General features: G+C 44.2%; 1 protein-coding gene across 4 annotated transcripts in view; it reads right to left on the bottom strand.

The window, feature by feature from the left end:
- The window catches only part of SYNJ2 (synaptojanin 2), a 153,353-nt gene that overhangs the window by 58,704 nt on the left and 78,519 nt on the right, over positions 1 to 16,130 (bottom strand). For all 4 annotated transcript variants that reach the window (XM_056567094.1, XM_056567091.1, XM_056567092.1 and 1 more), the window contains 3 exons: positions 7,108 to 7,169; positions 3,016 to 3,112; positions 1,423 to 1,595 (listed from right to left, as the gene is read on the bottom strand). In XM_056567094.1, coding sequence (XP_056423069.1) covers positions 1,423 to 1,595; positions 3,016 to 3,112; positions 7,108 to 7,169 — 332 coding nt within the window. The remainder of the gene's footprint in view (positions 1 to 1,422; positions 1,596 to 3,015; positions 3,113 to 7,107; positions 7,170 to 16,130) is intronic.

The following is a 16,130-nucleotide window of genomic DNA, read 5'->3' as shown; positions in this document are numbered from 1 at the left end:
GCGATTTTTTTTTAGCTCAGGCCTCAGAGGTCAGTATATAAAACTTTAACTTCTGCAGAAGATGCAGACACAGTCCTCATCAATCTATGTAATAAGAAAGGGAAAAGCCTTTATTGTCAAGCACTGCTATAGTTCATACCCTAGGACACTGAATATTATAAGATGCTGCTGGCTTTTCCATTAGATTGTAGTTTTTGCAGTGAAAGTTACAGTAATTTGATTCGTCACGAACTTCTCGGCTCGGCAGTTGATGACTTTTCCTGCATAAATTAGTTCAGCTTTCAGGTGCTCCGGTGGGCTGGAAAAGGTGGATACAGTCCTAGGAGACTCTCGTTTATTTTTAATCTCGTTATTAAATGGTTAATCCCATTATACTTTATGCAGCCACATAACCAAAACATACATAACATTCCAGTCTATATTACTTGCTTCTAGACAAAACAAAGATTCTCAAGACAACAAAAGTAGAAAAATAAAAACATTTCATTGCTATTTATTCAGTTGTCTGAAATCTCATGAAGTTAAAGATTAAAAGTTAAAATACATTAGGAGAAAGAGAGAGAGGAAAAAAAAAAGCGTAGTCTAGGCCTTTTAGAGATATGGAATCGTCTAGCAAATATTTATTTAAAAGTAGTACGCTGGCTGACACAGCTACAGACAGAAATTCGCTGAGCTGCACTGTAAAGCATAAAAATCCTGGCACCAGGAAGTGGTTAACACCAGGGATCAAGCAGCGATACTGGAGGCATCCGGGAATGCCAGGGTTAGAAGAATGCCCATTGTGAATTAAAAAACATACTTACCTCCAGCGCTCCCACAATGTTGGCTGAGCAGCAGTGTGACACTCTGGGCCCCGACGTCACTCAGTCATACATTTTTCACATAAGGAGATTCGCAGCCTGGGAATGGAGTGGGACACTGAAGGCACCGTGGGAGTGCTGGAGATTTTTTTTTTATATATTAAACAATGAACATTCTCTGGCTGATAGGCCGGCACATCTGCCAATACGCTGTAATGCAGGGCAGCCACAGTCTTATCTGTGTTGTGAACAGTCTCGAAAGCAGTTGGCTTCGTTCACTGTATCGTGGCCGTGCAAGGTTACTGGAGCTTGGCTTCCATTACAGTAAGCAGGAACTGAGCTGCAGTAACCAGGCATGAGACCACTATATAGAGAAACAGAGCCAATTGATTCCAACCCCATTCACAACACAGATCTAGGCACGGCAGAACTGCCATACAGCTGATCACTAGGGGTGCCAGGTGTCTACTCACTGCCAATCAGATATTTATTGCATATCCTCAGGGTAGGCCATTAGTTTTGCTAAGAAAATCCTTTACTTATTATTTTATTTTTATTTTTTAACCAAATTATTGATACAAAAAGGTGCATAGAAACCTTTCTAAATTTAAGTCATAGTTACCGGGTTGTTAGATTCTCTCTCTTGGTAAAGACATCAAATTCTTCTATGTTCAGCTTTAACTGAGGCTTTAGTAAGTGCTCAAGCTTTTCTATTTTCCCTCCTTTGACAAGCTGGTGATAATCAAAGTTTATCATGGGCACATCCTCTGCATGCAAAGATGCCCACAGTAGTTTCTACAAAAGAAACATAGTATTTACACATTTTGGTAACCCATGCACAGATTTGATGTCAACTGCAAATCTGCCTTAAGTTTTGGCTTTTCGACTATTTGTTTATACCTGAAAAGCAAATCTGTCAGCTGTATTTGTTGCTAAGAGCTGCAGACACCATTGGATAGTTGTTAGGGTATTAAAGCAAACTGTACCTTTCCTGGAGCTGATGGTGGTTGGCAAACTTCTTTTTTTTCCATTCAGGCGAGGCATGCCTCTTCTCTTGCCCTCATCCTCCACCCCCTCCTTGATTGAAGTAAAGAGACCTGTCTATCAGTCAAGAAGAGGCTGTGAGGTGAGAGAAAGCGAGAAGACATGCCAGGCTGTGGCACTTAAGTGCTCAGCCCCGCCTCCTTGACCCTTGGATGAGAAATAAATAGGCAATTTTATGAGTTTGGGAAAAGCATTAACTCCAGGAAAAGGTTACAGATTTTTACACTTTAACATCTATCTGTGTGTGCAGCTCTTGGCAGTAAATAGAGACCACAGATTCCCTTTAAAAAAAGTTTATATACTTTGTAATTTATAGCATCACAACCTTTGGCAGGTGCACATGCCATTGGCACCATCTGCACCAAAGGGCGTGTTTGTTGGGCAGAGTAGGCGTGGATTGTATGGTGAATCGTATAGCACCGGATTTATCAAACTTTTATAAAGTTTCACAAAGTTATGCAAATCCCACACCACCCTTGACCACTTGTATGGAACTGTGCAATGTTTACGATACAAATGTTTACATACAAGTAAACAACCATGTTGACAAATAGAATCTGAAACTTTTTGTTTTAACTGCGACTTTATCCATCATTGATTATTGCACAGATGTTTGAAATTGCACATTTTCTACAGAAAATAGCAAAAAATGTTATTTGAAAAATAGCAGTAATATTGCAGAGTAATAAGCGATGGTGGTACGACTAATTAGCCTAAATGAGTGTTAAAAAGAGGCTTTGTCTGCAACTTCATTGCATGAATTTAGTCACATGTTCTCACTGGTTGGAGCCATTGGTGCTGTATTGGTTTCCAAACATGTGCTTGGGGCTTTAACACCACCTCCAGTTTCCAAAGTCACTTTCCATAAAATAGGCAAATAATCTCGTTAATTTTGCTAGTTTTTTTTGCCAAAAACTAACTCTCCTTGTAAAGTGTACCATGCATGCCAGATGCGCAATTGTGAGTGCCAAATGGCAACGTAATGTCGTTACAATTAAGTGGAACTTTTTTTTTTAGGCGTATCACTCCTAGTAAACTCTGGCCAGTTGATAGACACTGAAAATTGCACAAAATAATTGCACAATGTTGTCCCCTTTTATTTTAATCAGGTTTTGTTTACATCAAACTAGAAAATTATAAACTACTAAAATATATTAAGATTACTTCCTACCTTAAAGGCACGACTTATAATCTCTTCCCCTCCTTTGCTTCTCAGAAGATTAACAATGACTTGCTTGCCATATTGCTCCTTCAACAACATCATATGTCTATGTAAAAAAAAAAAAAACACCACTTCTGAGGATGTCCAGTTCATTTTAGCATCTGCTCACTTTTTGATGCCACCATGCTGGTATGGAGGTATTGTTATACGCGGCTGGTGAAGAGCGTGTGCGCTCTCTTTTGTTTAAATCAGACATTTTTATTGAACTTTTTGCAGTATACAAACAAACAACAAATCAAAACCATATACCCATCCCCCCACCCACACAAAACACGCACATGTTGACCTCAACGCACATTTTGGAATCTTTTTCAAGAGGTCATGTTGAAAAAGTTAATAGGGACCTCAGTTTGGGGCAATATAGGTTCTATCCCTAGTTAATACTTAAAACACATGGACAGCAAGGATTTGTGCTTAACAGCATTTTACTCACTGTGACTTGATATATGAAACCTTGACCTGACAGCCATTTACACTTTCTCCTCTGTGCACTTTGCTGTATTATGTTGTCATTTAGCATGATATATGCATGTTATAATCATGTTATAAATCTACAATAAGCAATAATTTTTATATGAAGCATTGTTTGAATTCTAAGTTCTCTGGTATAATATAATATATATGAGAGACTTCTTCTGAATACATTGTGATAGGATCTCTATTAATGTAGTGCCACAAGCACAATTAAATGCATTACTGTTAATTGGTACACGTTACGATGGAACTGTAAATATATATATATATATATATATATATATATATATATATATATATATATACATACATATAAATATATACATATAAAATCACAAGTACTTTGCTGGTACACTGCAGGCTTTGATGACATTTCTGTGAGGAAAATCTGCAGCAAACCAATCTAGCGTGCATTAACCCCTGCGAGTCTGTTTTATATAACAGACTGAGAAAATGAGGCTTAGCATCTCTATGTATTTGGTGCGCATGCTTCCTGTTTTGCAGGACAGGCTGAGAGCAAAAGTTCAGAGAGAATGTAAATCCTTTCCATGCACAACCAACACTTGAATGACTGTCATTTTACATGGATTAATAAGGTCATGTGCTCCAGGAAGGATAATACAGCTATATTTATCTTGTTGTAGCTTTGGAAACAGCAGCATTATCAGGCAGAGAGAGAGAGTCAATAATAAAATCTTATGTACACAGATTTTTTCCTGTAGTTGCTAGGTTGAGCCTTTATGAATATGACTTTAAAGGGTCCAAGGGCATTTTTTAAGCCATTTAGATACAAAAAGGGAAAAAATAAAATAAAAAACCCTATTTCAAACCATTTATTGAGTCAGTTGTATTCTGTATCTTTTAGTTTTACTTATAACTTCTGTCTTTTTCAACGTACAGTGGTGTTTATAAGTTTTTAAACCATTTAGAATATGTGCATAAATGTGACCTGAAACTACTACAAAGTCTGTCCTAAAAGTAGATAAAGACAACCAAAAAATAATAAATGACATAGTAAAATATTTCTTGAAGAAAATGATCCAATATTACATACAGAGAAGTGGCGAGTTCTTTCAGTATCTGGTATGGCCTTGAACAGCAATAACTGCATCTAAAGGTTTCCGGTGATTCTTAATCAGTCCTGAACATTGTCTTGTAGGATTTTTGGCTCATTCTTCTGGACAACAACTTCAACTCTAATGTTGGTTTTTTTTTCTCCCATGAGCTGCTTGCTTCAGGTCCTTTTGCTATTCCAAAACTTAACCATATAATGACCTGTGTGCTTAGCGTCTAGGTCTTGCTGCATGACCCATATTCTCTTTCCTGATTAACCATTCTTCTTCTTCTGAGGTCCTCAGGAATCTCCTTGTCCGAGCCATGATACACTTCCACTTGTGAAGATCAGACTTTGATAGATCCCTGTTTTTTTTTTTACCCTGGGGGGAAAATTTATCAAAACTTGTGCAGAGGAATCAGTTGCCCAAAGCAACCAATCAGATCGATTCTTTCATTTTTTAGAAGCAATCCAATTGGTTGCTATAGGCAACTTTTTGTCTGCACAAGTTTTGCTAAAACTACCTCCCTAATCTAATTTCTAATCTAAGTATGTAAAAATCAGAAAGGTTCACATACTTTTGCCACTCACAAGATATGTCAATTCGGATGCCCAAGTGTAATAATTCTGATTCCTTTGCATGATTTGGTTCCCTATTGTATTTGGCACTTGTGTATGTTTAGGTCAAATTTATGCTGAAATATAGAGTATTCTGATGGGTTTGCAAACCTTCAAGCCACTACTGTACACGTAGTACACTAAACACACATACTGCAAGTAACCAGATTTACAATGAGTAGTGAATTCATCAGGGCCAACCTAGTTTTATACCGTTTAATCACTTCCAGGCCAGAACTCTAAAAGTCTCTCAAAATGTATTTGTCACAAAGTAATTTGTGTGGGTTCACAGAGACTAAGTGGGAGAATTCATTTCTTTGCAAATAAAATTTTAGAAGTAGCTGACCAACTGTGCTTATAGTATACATTTAGAGGTGGTGCAGGCGAGAGGCTTCCTTTACCTGCACCATCTCCCCCAACGTGTTGGGCTGCATTCACATCTCGTTTTTGCAATACGGTTCCCGTATCAGGTTTTTTTGTAAAGAAATGTATGTCTCAAAACCGGACCGAACCATATACAACCGTATATACCTATATATGTTCAGTTTTAAACCGTATACGGTTTTCGGATGTTCGGTTGCATACGGTTTAATACGTTTTTTGGGGGGGAAAAGGATACGGTTTTATGTTTGTCCTTAATTTACTAAAGTTCTTCTTGTTCTATTTGTGGGAAGAACTTTCGGCGTGCACTGCGCATGTGCAAACCGTATGGAACCGTACGCACATACGGTTCTGTACGGTTCCCATTGACCACCATTTTGAAAAAAAAGTATACGGATTGTATCCGGTTTTTCACCCAGACATAAAACCATAGTAGACTACGGTTTTGTGTGCGGGACAAAAAAAAAATGGATAAAACCGTTAATGATGCAGACGTACGCAACCGGATGCTACGTTTGGCATACGGTTTTCAATGACTTGTCTATACATACGGTTCTATACGTTTTTTACACTGAAACCGGATACGGGAACCGTATTGCAAAAACGAGATTTGAATGCAGCCTTAGTCAAGGTGTTTGTAGTTTCTTTTTACAGCAACAATAAAACAAAACCAGTTGAAAAGATCCAATGGTGAGTACCATGCTTATTTCCTTCTACAAACTATACTGTTAGTGACAAAAGAGTTTACAGTCCCCCAAGGTAAATCCTTATATTGTGAAGGCCAAATGTAATTGTTCTTGATGGCCTAGGAATATAGGAGGAGATTTATCAAAACTTGTGCAAAGAAAAAATATTGACTAGTAGCAACCAGACTGCTTCTTTAGTTTTTGTTTTTTTTAATGTCTCTGAAGCAATCTGATTGTTGCTATGGGCCTCTGGTCAACTTTTTCTATGCACAGGTTTTGATAAATCATTGCCATGGTCTCACTTAAAAAGAGGCATGGCTAAGAAAAAACAAGATGACAAGAAACATGTAAAAGAAGAAAAGAAAACTGTATCCCGAGGGCTCGTTCACACGAGCGTATTTCCTTTCAAACTTGCAGCGAGTTTCCCGCTGTGAGTTTGGAAAGGGGCGGGCCCTCTGTCTGGTGTCCACAGGAAATTTTCAGCATCAAAATCTCCACTGTGGAAAAACTGCTGCAGACTCCATTGAAGCCAATAGGGTTTGCGGCAGATTTTCAACTGTTTAAATCTGCAGACAGCACGTGGAGAGCCCACCCCCACTCAAGCTCAAAGCGGGAAATAGGCTGCGAGTTTTAAAGCCAATTCGCTTGTGTAAGCGCACCCTTAGACAGCTATTCCCCCGAACATGATTACATTTTGGGATGCTGACAGATGTTTATGAAGTATTATGGAATGTAACGAAGGTTGCAGCTCTTAAAAAAATAACAAATAAAAAAAGAAGAAATTATTTGTGTTTGTAAGCATATCATTGGTGTCTAAAAATGCTCTACCTGTCAAAAGCTGGGGCATTGGCCTCTATTCCTCTGGTAATCTTAAGATGATGAGAGCCAACCTGAAAATATAGGGGAAAAAATTAAGTTTGTACATGTCAACCATAAGATACAAACAAACATACTGTGGACATTACATTTGTATTTATATAAATACTTTAAAGATACACTGTAACAGAATGCTATATTTTATAGCAAAATGATTTAACCGTTCAAAATATTTGGATAAGTGGCTCACCTTACACAGAGTGTGCCATGTAAACCTATTTACACCAAGTACAAAAAAATCTGGAAAATAGCTGAAGCTCTAGGCTATAAAGCTATAGGTTTGTCAGTACCTGTATAATAGTCTAATATCTTACTATTTGTTGTTAAAAAAAAAAAATACAGTATATTTGATAAAGCATACAGATGAAAACCCTTATAGGTTGCAACATTGATATATACATTACTAACAATTCTTATATCATAAAGGGTTTGTCTTCCAAATATCTCTATTGTCCAGAGCAGGAGAAAATCCCCATAGCAAACCTATGCTGCTCTGGACAGTTCCTGACATGGGCATCAGGTGTCATCAGAGAGCACTGTGAAAGAGACAAAAAAGAAATTCAAAAAGAAAAGAATTTCCTCTGTAGCATACAAGTGCTTAAAAGTACTGGAAGGGTAAATATTTTTTAATAGTAATTTACAAATCTGTTTAACTTTCTGGCACCAGTTGTTTTAAAAAAATAAAATAAAAAAAAGGTTTCCACTGGAGTACCCCTTTAACTTTTGCAATGTCACTCAAAGGTTATAGTCGCTCACAGTCTATGCTGGCAGGTATAGGAAACTCCATTCCTATGGTCCATTCTTCAGAGCCAGAAGGACACTGAAAAGCAAAGGCCAATGCAATTTACAGTTACTGTTCGCTTGTCTTCTTCATATTGCAATACTACAGATCAACCGGGTTTGAATTGCGATCAGCAGATATTGCAGACTTTAAAGATGCATTAAGGAATTATAATTTTTTTGCTTGTGTTATAGTGCAGCATAGGATATTCTAAGAGCATAATGTGGTGGTTTCTGTGTATGCATTTTGCTTACCTCTTTTTGTTATAAGGAGAAAATCATTTTATCTAAAATCACAACTGAGGTGTTTTATGAAGATTTGAAGGTGTAAGGCTATGTTCACATGTTTAATTTACACTGCATTTTTCACGTTTTGTTTTACTGCATTTTAGCAGATTTTTTTTAAATCTTGATAAAATTACAAATGTAAAAATGTTTTGGCACAATTATGGTACAATAGAAACACATAGAAACATAGAATGCGTCAGCAGATAAGAACCATTTGGCCCATCTAGTCTGCCCAATAATCTGAATACTATGAATAGTCCCTGGCCCTATCTTATATGAAGGATAGCCTTATTCTTATCCCATGCATGTTTAAGCTCCTTCACTGTATTTGCAGTGACCACTTCTGCAGGAAGGCTATTCCATGCATCCACTACTCTCAGTAAAGTAATACTTCCTGATATTACTTTTAAACCTTTGCCCCTCTAATTTAAAACTATGTTCTCTTGTGGTAGTTTTTCTTCTTTTAAATATGCTCTCCTCCTTTACCATGTTGACTCCCTTTATGTATTTAAAAGTCTCTATCATATTCCCTCTGTCTCTTCTTTCTTCCAAGCTATACATGTTAAGGTCCTTTAACCTTTCCTGGTAAGTTTTATCCTGCAATCCATGTACTAGTTTAGTAGCTCTTCTTTGAACTCTCTCTAGATTATCTATATCCTTCTGGAGATGCGGCCTCCAGTACTGCGCCTCCAATTGAGGTCTCACCAGTATTCTGTACAGTGGCATGAGCACTTCTCACTTCTCTCTACTGCTTATCCCTCTCCCTATACATCCAAGCATTCTGCTAGAGTTTCCTGCTGCTCTATTACATTGTCTTCCTACCTTTAAGTCTTCTGAAATAATTACTCCTAAATCCCTCTCCTCAGATACTGAGGTCAGGGCTGTGTCAAATAATCTATATTCTGCCTGAGGGTTTTTACACCCCAGGTGCATTATCTTGCACTTGTGGTCATGGCTCGAAGAGCCTAGAGTGGGACCTGTACAAACTGTATAATACTGACCGTACTTACCGACCTGGAAACAGGAGACCATCCAGAAGACCTAAGAGGGAAAAACTAGCGGATGAGGTGTGCCCAATTACCGCGACCGTGGGTATGCCTGATAGAGGGCATACCCAAGTGAGAATTATGAGAATGAGGGAGGGCTGGGTGGGTGACACCAATGTAACACACGCCCCCAGATGTGGGAGAGGGGTGGTTATATACCCCACGCCACTCCCACAAATAAAGCCAATTAGGCTTAGCACTTGTGGTCATGGCTCGAACAGCCTAGAGTGGGACCTGTACAAACTGTATAATACTGACCGTACTTACCGACCTGGAAACAGGAGACCATCCAGAGGACCTAAGAGGGAAAAACTAGCGGATGAGGTGTGCCCAATTACCGCGACCGTGGGTATGCCTGATAGAGGGCAAAGAGTCGGAGGTAGGGTACAACTAAGTTTTACTTGAATTTACAGAGCCAACACTTTAAACACCCCCGCCATCTCGGTGGATGGGTCAGGGACGTAGCACTTGAAGTAGCCAGAATTCCAGCGCCCCAACTTCTTGATGACGTGTGCAGGGGCATTGTGTTTAGACGCTGCAGAGGCTGCTCCGATCCTAAATGAGTGACCTGAAATACAACTAGGCTCGTGTCCCAGGATTCTGACAAGGGACCGCACGTGTTTGGTGAACTGTGAAGAGGAGAGTGCTGACCCATTGACCGGCAGAAGAGGGCTGTCCACTGGCCGTCCAGGGAACGTGGAAAGGAGTTGTGTGAGTGCCAGGACCGGACACCATTGGTGAAAAGTAGGAAAATAGCGTATGGTGGCTCCCCATCTACAGGTTTTGGTGGAAGACAGAGTGAGTGCAAACCCTGCCCCGTGCGGTGATAGTTGGCTCAGGAGAGGACCCTGTGACCTTCGACCGCAGCGTGTCAACTCCCCCGGCCTCAAGAATCCGTAGAAGGCAAAGTAGATCGCGGCTTTGATGACAGTGCTGAGTCTGGGACCAAACGGGTGAGTGTCCAGAAGTGAGGACATGGATCGGAAAAGGTCGCCAGTGACTGGTGCACGGGAGGGTGGCTTGGGTTGTGACAGGACAAGGATGCCCTTGAGTGCCGCCTTAATAGGGTTAGTGGACAGTAGAGAAAGTGCGTCGGGATGTGAGAGGGATCTATGGTGTTGTAACCCTGCTAAGTGAAGCTTGATGGTGTTGTAGGAGAGGTGAAGAGAAGAGTGGCAGAAACCAACAAAAGCAAGAGAGGAACGCACCGAAATTGTGGCAGGGAGACCTTGTTTGTGCATGAACGCAGAAAAAGAGGCTAGAGCTGCGTCATACGCCCGTGTGGTGCTGGGTGCAAGGGACTGTCTGATTAAAGAATTTGCCACCGTGATGAAGTCTGTTAGTCCATCTGAAGATACTGTGTTGAGGGAACTGGGACCCCGACGATGTCAGGTTCTGGGTGTACCTGAAAAAACAGCTTCATGTTACCTCGTGACAGAGCGTCTGCTGCTGTGTTTTTGGCACCCTCAATGTGCTCAACACAAAAGTGAAAATTATGCTGAAGAGCGATCAAGACAAACTTCCTGACAAAACGCATAATATGCGGGGACCTAGAACGCCCTTTCCTTAAGATGTCTACTGTGGCCATGTTGTCACATCTGAAGAGGACAGTGGAGTTGACCCACCCCATACGGCAGCGGCTGCCACTATTGGATAGATCTCGAATAAGGCCGAAGTTTCGTGAAAATTTGGGATAAGCAGTATGTCCTGTGGCCAAGGACTGGCCAGCCAATGTGCACCATGGAGAGCGGCGAAACCGACGGCTGAGGCGTCAGAAACCACGGAGGAGGATCTTTCCGTGGCTGAGGGGACAAAGAACGAGATCCCGTTCCAGTTACTCAGGAAGTGACCCCACATGACCAGGTCTGACATTGCCTCGCTGTCGATTCGAATGACATGCCTCTGCCCGGAAACTGAAGGAAGTAAGTCCAGGAGTCTGGATATGAATGACCTACCTTGCGGTATGATCCGCATCGCAAAGGCCATCATGCCTAGGAGGCTTTGGAGCTCCACCCTGGATACTGTGTGGCATTTTGTAATTTTCTGGATAACCTCACGGATCCTAGCCAGTTTCTCCTGGGGAAGCCTGGCTTGCATCTCCTCTGTGTCTAAGATGATACCTAGAAAGGTGAGCTGAGTGGACGGGGTGCGATTGGGACCCCAACTTCCTTGAACAGCCTCAACAGTGACCTGAGATTGGAGGGACTGTGACCAGGGTGTTCCAGCAACAGGAAGTCGTCCAGATAGTGAATGGTGTAGTGACAGTTGGAGACATGTTGTAAGGCCCAGTGTAAGGCCGTGGCTAGTTGATCAAAAAGCCAGGGGCTACTTTTGGCTCCAAAGGTGAGTTTAGTGGCAAAGTAATACTTGCCTGCCCCTTTTTACCCCATGCCACTGCCACAGGTCTTGCTTGATGGGGAGAAGTTTGAAGGCGTCGGTAATATCAGCTTTGGAGAGCCACGTGCCCCTGCCCAGCTGTAGTATGGCCTGTATGGCTTGATCGATAGTGGAATATTTCATACTGAACTGATCGGAAGGGATCAGTGCATTGATGCTTGGGATGTTAGAAGAGTAAGGCGCGGAGAGGTCATAGATTAACCTTCTTTTATTGGAAAACTTCCCAGTGGCTAGCCCCAACGGGCTAACCCTCCAGCAAGAAAAAGGGGGTACATCAAAGGGGCCGATCATGAAGCCTTTCAGAAGTTCGGTTTGTATTAGTTCTGACACCACGGTGGGTTCGGCGAGCGCTGACTGTAGGTTAAGGTATTCATGCGTGCTTTGAGGCAACGCGACCAACCCTGTGTGAAAACCTTCACGAAACCCCCCCAACTAGCCATCTGACCCAGCAGGGATCAGGGTGGCTGGCTAGAATGCGGGCCAGGGCGTCAACCCGCACCACGCCTAGTTACCCCTTTGAGAACAGATGGAGCTAGGGTGGGCCCGGAAACAGAGAAAACACACATGGAGAAGCTTGCAGTTGCTGTAGGTGCACGCAGAGAGGTTGAAATTGTTACATATCTGAGTCTTGCCCAGAAACCTGACCGGCCTACCTAGCCTGTCTAGCGCAGGAGAGTTCCTCTGACTGGGGCCTATGGAGATATTCTGGCTCCTGTTGGTGCTTGTTTCCGCCTGGTCTTTGCTCAGGGGGCACCAATTAGTGGTGTCTGTGGTGACCCCGCACCAGCTGCAGGAGGGGGCTTTTAGACCTGCGAAATGCTCGCAGTAAAGTTCAGTGTCAACGGCTCCCCAGTTGGTCGTGTAGTTGAATTGCTCGAAAGAAGCAGCTGCTTTAGCCGCAAAAGATTTATGGTACTCGTAGAAGGTGGACCCTCCGTTTTTGTACGCCATTTGTGCGATCGTGTGGAGGTACAAATAGAGTTCCTCCCTGCGACTGGGACTAACTGAGCAAATGACGTCTCTATATAGCCCAAAGGCTATGACAAACTCGTTAATTGTTAGTTTCCTGTTAAGCCTGGCATCTTTGCTTTTGAAGGTGACAGCGAGATCGCCACAGGCAACGGTTTTGGTGTCATTGATGTCCGTGGTGGCTATCAGCAGAAGAGCCAAGTTGACATTCTTACCCTCCAGAATGTCTTTTTTAATTGCTGCCGGGATAAAGTGGGCGGGTGTAATATTCGGGGGAGGCTGATGCATACCTGAAGGCGGAGCCTGAGAGGTAGAAGCAACAGGAACAGCGGGGCCTGGGGCTGTGTCCGTGACCCTGGCGCGTTCCATGTCCTCTAGTCTATCCTGGAGCCCGGACACTGACGTGAGCACCTGGCTCATCATGGTGTGGAGCTGTGAAAGTGAAGCACTGAACACTAGGTCCGATGCTGCTGCCTGCCTCGCCGGGGGGGGCCTGGTCTGTGCCCAGCAGGTTGAACAGCTCCCCTTTCTTGGCTGAGGCCGGAAAGGGGGTGCCCCTCCTCCTGAGCTCCTGCATCAGTTTGGGGACTGTCCAGGTACGGTAGGAGGACACGCTGCCCCGGTCCGAAGCTCTTGCTGGGGTCTCAGGGACAGAGAGGGTGTCCTCAATGTCAGATGGTTGCGACATGTCGCGTCGGAACCTGTCCGGGCCAGTAACGGGTGCCGGTAGACAAAGTTAGATGCTAGTGAGAAACCGGGATGGTGCCTGAACAACCCTAGCTGATGTCTTATAACACTGACCTGCTGTATCCTGAGTTGTGGGAATAAAGGGAGCCTGAATAGGCACGACCCGGCTCACGGCTGAGGGGATACACAGAGACAGACAACAAATAAGTGAAAAAATGGGTGGCAGCTGAGTGCCTGACATGATGAGTGCCTGACGTGGTGGGCTAAAATGAGTTTTCCCCTTTTTTTTGGGGGGGTGTGTCAGTTAACGGATGACCCAGTGTTCGTGTGTGTCGAGTTGCGTTGCGCTGAAGCAAGTCAGGAACAACGGGCTACACCAAGGCCCCCACTGACGCGAACGGCCCAGGCTGTACGGGGGGGGGGGGGTCGGCCGCCCGAGGCCCTGGGCCGCGTCAGTGGCGAGTCCGGCGCGTGGAATGTGTTGGCCAGAATGATTGAATGCCGTGCGGAAGTGAGAACTGATGGCTATGTGAGAAGAAGTGAAATCAGTATATGCGTTTTTTGTTTTTTTTCCTTATACCTTGAGCTGAAAGCTGAAAGGCGAAGCCACTTGTGGGGCTTAGGAACAACAATGGAACCTGAAGGTTAAGACAAATACTAGAGTCATTAATGTTGAGGGACAGCATGTGCCTGGCCGTAGGGCATGGGATAGATAACCAACCCTCCCCCTGGTTCCCCCCTTCTTATTGCCCCCTCTTTTTTTTTTTTTTTGAGAAGGGAGAGGGGGGTGGGGGGCAGGTGTGAGATTGTGGCCGAACCTGGGTGATGCCGATGCCCACGCCCCGACAGCCCAGATACCGGACGCCTCCCCCCCCCCCCCCCCCCCCCCGCAGCACCCGAACCATGCACAAGCACGCCGGGAGCCAGCAAAAAAGGGGGGAGAGCGCCCGGACCCGGCTGTGGGACAGCACCCTGTGAACGTCCTGGCCAGCCCCCATGACAGGGATGGTGTGACTCCGGGGAGTGGCTCCGCCCCCCGCGACGGCGGAGCCCCGCCCCTGCAGCCTGGTCGCTGCAGAGCTGGGCGCAGGAACGGAGCCCCCGGGCCCGGAGAGCAGGCGCCCCCCCTCTCCTGTGGTGACGCGGCGCCGGGTGATGACGCGGGACGCCGGGACGTGAAGCCCCGCACCCCGGCCGCCTCGCGGTGCCGGCTGGAGCGGGGAGCGGGCATGCGCCCTCTCGCCCCCTGGATTCGAGAGGAGGAGTAACCCCGGAGCGACGCCGATGGCCGGGGCGAATGGAGACCGCTCCCCCCGCAGCCCCGCGCCGCGATCTGGAGCGTGGGACGGGATCCCCGAGCCCGGCAGCAGGCGCAACTCCACTCCCTCGGGACCGGGAACCGGGCGGGCCAGGTGAGCGGCGGGGGAACACGGAAATGGGGAAACAACAGAAGCAAAGAAAAAACAGGGTACCAAAAACCTAGGGGAGCGCGAGGAGGCAAGCGACCCAGCTGGGGGCGAGCCTGCTCCGGCACTACGAACCCGGGCTGAACGACATAGAGCCACACTGGCACTTACCTAACCAAACTCTGCGAGGACGGGGGATAGAAACGCTACACACTACCAACGACACTCCGGGGGGGGGGGGGGACGTTGACGTATGCACTAACACGGTAGACTACTAGAGAACTACCGCCAACGTAACACACGCCCCCAGATGTGGGAAAGGGGTGGTTATGTACCCCACGCCACTCCCACAAATAAAGCCAATTAGGCTTAGCACTTATCCACATTAAATTTCAGTTGCCAGAGTTCTGACCATTCTTCTAGTTTGCCTAAATCCTTTTCCATTTGGCGGATCCCTCCAGGAACATCAACCCTGTTACATATCTTTGTGTCATCAGCAAAAAGACATACCTTACCATCGAGACCTTCTGTAATATCGCTAATGAAGATATTAAACAATATTGGTCCCAGTACAGATCCCTGAGGTATCCCACTGGTGACAAGACCTTGCTCTGAATAATCTCCATTGACTACAACCCTCTGTTGTCTGTTACTCAGCCACTGTCTAATCCACTCAACAATACTGGAGTCCAAGCTCAATGAATGTAGTTTATTGATAAGTCTTCTATGTGGGACAGTGTCAAAAGCCTCACTAAAAACTAGATATGAGATGTCTACTGCCCCTCCGCCATTTATTACTTTAGTCACCCAGTCAAAAAAATCAATAAGATTTGTTTGACATGATCTCCCTGAAGTAAACCCATGTTTTTCATCTTGCAATCCATGGGATTTTAGATGTTCCACAAGCCTATACTTTAGTAGGGTTTCCATTAATTTCCCCACTATTGAGGTCAGACTTACTGGCCTATAGTTGCTTGATTCCTCCTTACTACCTTTCTTGTGAATGGGCACAACATTTGCTAATTTTCAATCTTCCGGGACGGCTCCTGTTACCATTGATTGGTTAAATAAATCTGCTAACAGTTTTGCTAGCTCACCACTAAACTCTTAATAATTTTGGGTGTATCCCATCAGGCCCCTGTGATTTATTTGTCTTCACTTTAGAAAGCAAACGTAGAACCTCTTCCTCTGTAAAGACACATGCATCAAACGATTCCTTAGTTTTTCTCTCTAATGGAGGTCCTTTTCCTTCTGTAAAAACTGAACAGAAGTATTCATTAAGTCAGTCGGCTAGCCCCTTATTCTCTTCTACATACCTTCCTTCCTTTGTTTTTAATTTAGTTATTCCTTGTTCAGTTATTCTCCATTTTGCCATCATTTGGGGATAATCACAGCAAAAACA

Source organism: Hyla sarda, chromosome 3 (genome assembly GCF_029499605.1).
Source record: "Hyla sarda isolate aHylSar1 chromosome 3, aHylSar1.hap1, whole genome shotgun sequence".
Classification (NCBI taxonomy): domain Eukaryota; kingdom Metazoa; phylum Chordata; class Amphibia; order Anura; family Hylidae; genus Hyla; species Hyla sarda.
Note: the sequence above shows the minus strand (reverse complement) of the source record. Positions and strands in the feature narration are given on the sequence as shown.